The sequence below is a fragment of the Morus notabilis genome, unplaced genomic scaffold (genome assembly GCF_000414095.1).
Source record: "Morus notabilis unplaced genomic scaffold, ASM41409v2 Scaffold131, whole genome shotgun sequence".
NCBI classification, from domain to species: domain Eukaryota; kingdom Viridiplantae; phylum Streptophyta; class Magnoliopsida; order Rosales; family Moraceae; genus Morus; species Morus notabilis.
Window position 1 is genome coordinate 162,570 of NW_010360208.1, and position 2,188 is coordinate 164,757.

The 2,188-nt window shown below is 28.8% G+C and overlaps 1 protein-coding gene across 1 annotated transcript in view; it reads left to right on the forward strand.

Moving 5' to 3' along the window:
- Nucleotides 1-1,356: 1,356 nt before the first annotated feature.
- Nucleotides 1,357-2,188, forward strand: part of LOC21391137 (transcription factor MYB111) — a 2,438-nt gene continuing 1,606 nt past the window's right edge. The window contains exons 1-2 of the mRNA XM_024164211.1: nucleotides 1,357-1,501; nucleotides 1,635-1,764. Of these exons, the coding sequence (XP_024019979.1) occupies nucleotides 1,369-1,501; nucleotides 1,635-1,764 (263 nt within the window). The 5' untranslated portion in view covers nucleotides 1,357-1,368. The remainder of the gene's footprint in view (nucleotides 1,502-1,634; nucleotides 1,765-2,188) is intronic.

A 2,188-nucleotide genomic window follows, 5' to 3' on the forward strand; every position in this document is an offset into this window, starting at 1 on the left:
TAAGATTTCATTATTTGCTCTTAATTTTCTTCAATTATAACCCTTTGGAATGAGTGCAGAAATATATATACATATATATATATATATATATGGTATTAGAGAAGGAGTTGAAAGTTCATAAATAATAAGCAGTCAACTTAAGTAGAGGAATTATGGTGAATCAACTACATATATAGGTGGTCCAACTTTTTAGATCAAAACCTTAAAAAAAAAAAAAAAAAAGATGTTTCTGTAAATAAAGTGAAGTTTATTTCTATGCAGTTTAGATTTATAATTGTTATCCCCAAAGTTAGATGAGAAAAATAAAAGCACTGACGTACGTCTTGGGCATATTTAGCAGCTTTAAGGAAAAGAGTCGCTTAATAAACGTCTCTCTCATTGATTTTATTTATTTATTTATTTTGGAAAGTAAGTAATATCTCTCTCTCATTGTTTGTTAGATAAAGTTTTTGTGGAAACATTGCGAGCCCATTTGGTTAGAGGATTCATTTTCTAATTCAATCATGGTTCATGATTTGTTATAGTATTTTCTCTCATAAAAAATACACGTAAATAAAAAATAATTCTAATCTCATGATTTTAATCTATAAACTAAACAGACGCTAAATCCCATAATCAATTTTGAACTTTTGAGACATTCTTACTATTATTCTTTTTTTCATGTACTCTTGACCAAGAAGTTTCTAATCAACTTAATTTACAAAAAAAAAAAAAAAAAAAAAAAAAAAAAAAAAAAAAAACCTTTTTAACACGTCCCATAACATATGACCAAAACCCAACTGCGCCACACACCCCATTTCCTCATAAAGTTATCTTATCACAATGTACAACATTTAACCATCACTCATAGTCATGGAAACCATTAAACTATGTTGCTAAACTCTGCAAGTACGTACAACATATATTTTTCATGTATGTTTATGGGGTGTGATTTTAATGGTTACTCTAATATTTACTTATCGATAGGTATTATTATTTAGTCATAAAATATTAATCTGATAGTCGTAATAAATTAAATAATTAATAAAAAAATTAATAACAATTAATTAAATTAAATTCTTTATTACGTCAAGTCATCAAATTTTTATATTCAGAGGTACCATTAAAAAATAGGTCGTTAGTCTTCATATATTTTGTACTTTTCATGGACCATTTTGGACCCCATAATAGAAGGTTACACGTGGCCATTGGTGAGGAAGAGGATCCACAAATTAATAGCTATAGTTCATAGGTCTATATGTCGTATATTCCCTCCATATAAATATTTATCCCATTTTAACTAGAAAGCAAACATCATTGTCTCTGTCTTTCTTCTTATTATTCTTCTTCTTCTTCTCCTCTCTCTATCACGTAATTAGTCCACAAAATATGGGAAGAGCTCCATGCTGTGAGAAGCTGGGGCTAAGGAAAGGAAGATGGACAGCTGAAGAAGATGAGCTTCTGACCAACTACATTCGCGAACACGGCGAAGGCTCTTGGAGATCTCTGCCTAAAAATGCAGGCAAAACTTATAGATATATTTAAGGCTTTATTTTCATATATAATAAGCCTGATTATTCCTTTAAGTTATATATATGAATTGGTTTCACGTAACTGATTATATATTTGTGTGTCATGTCATGGCTTTTATAAAGGATTGCTAAGGTGTGGAAAGAGTTGCAGACTGAGATGGATAAATTATTTGAGGGCTGATTTGAAGAGAGGGAACATCACTGCAGAAGAAGAGGAAACCATTGTTAAGTTGCACAATGCTTTTGGTAATAGGTAAGCGTTTTTATATGTGCACTTCTCTAGCTAGCTAGTAGAACTTTATCCTTTTCTGTTATGTATTTTATTGTATATATTATATATTTCTTGTGCTGAAATCTTTGTGTGTGTATACATAATATGGTTGGCGTTCACAATATTATGTATATAATTAAGCCCTTTTAACGTTGTACTACATAGATAAATTGTAATAACTGAACTTCTCACTATATCTATCTATTTTTTATAACTCAAATCTCCTTGCTTCTATATTTTTGCCATGCGATTTCTTTTTTATTAAAAAAAATGTATATATTCACAACCATTAAGTTTGAGCTACAAAATGAACTATCTAGTCTGGTTAAAAAGAAAAAAAAAAAAAAAAAAAAAAAAAAAAAAAAAGGGATACCCCAATAAAAAAGTAAAAAATAATTTTTTTTTT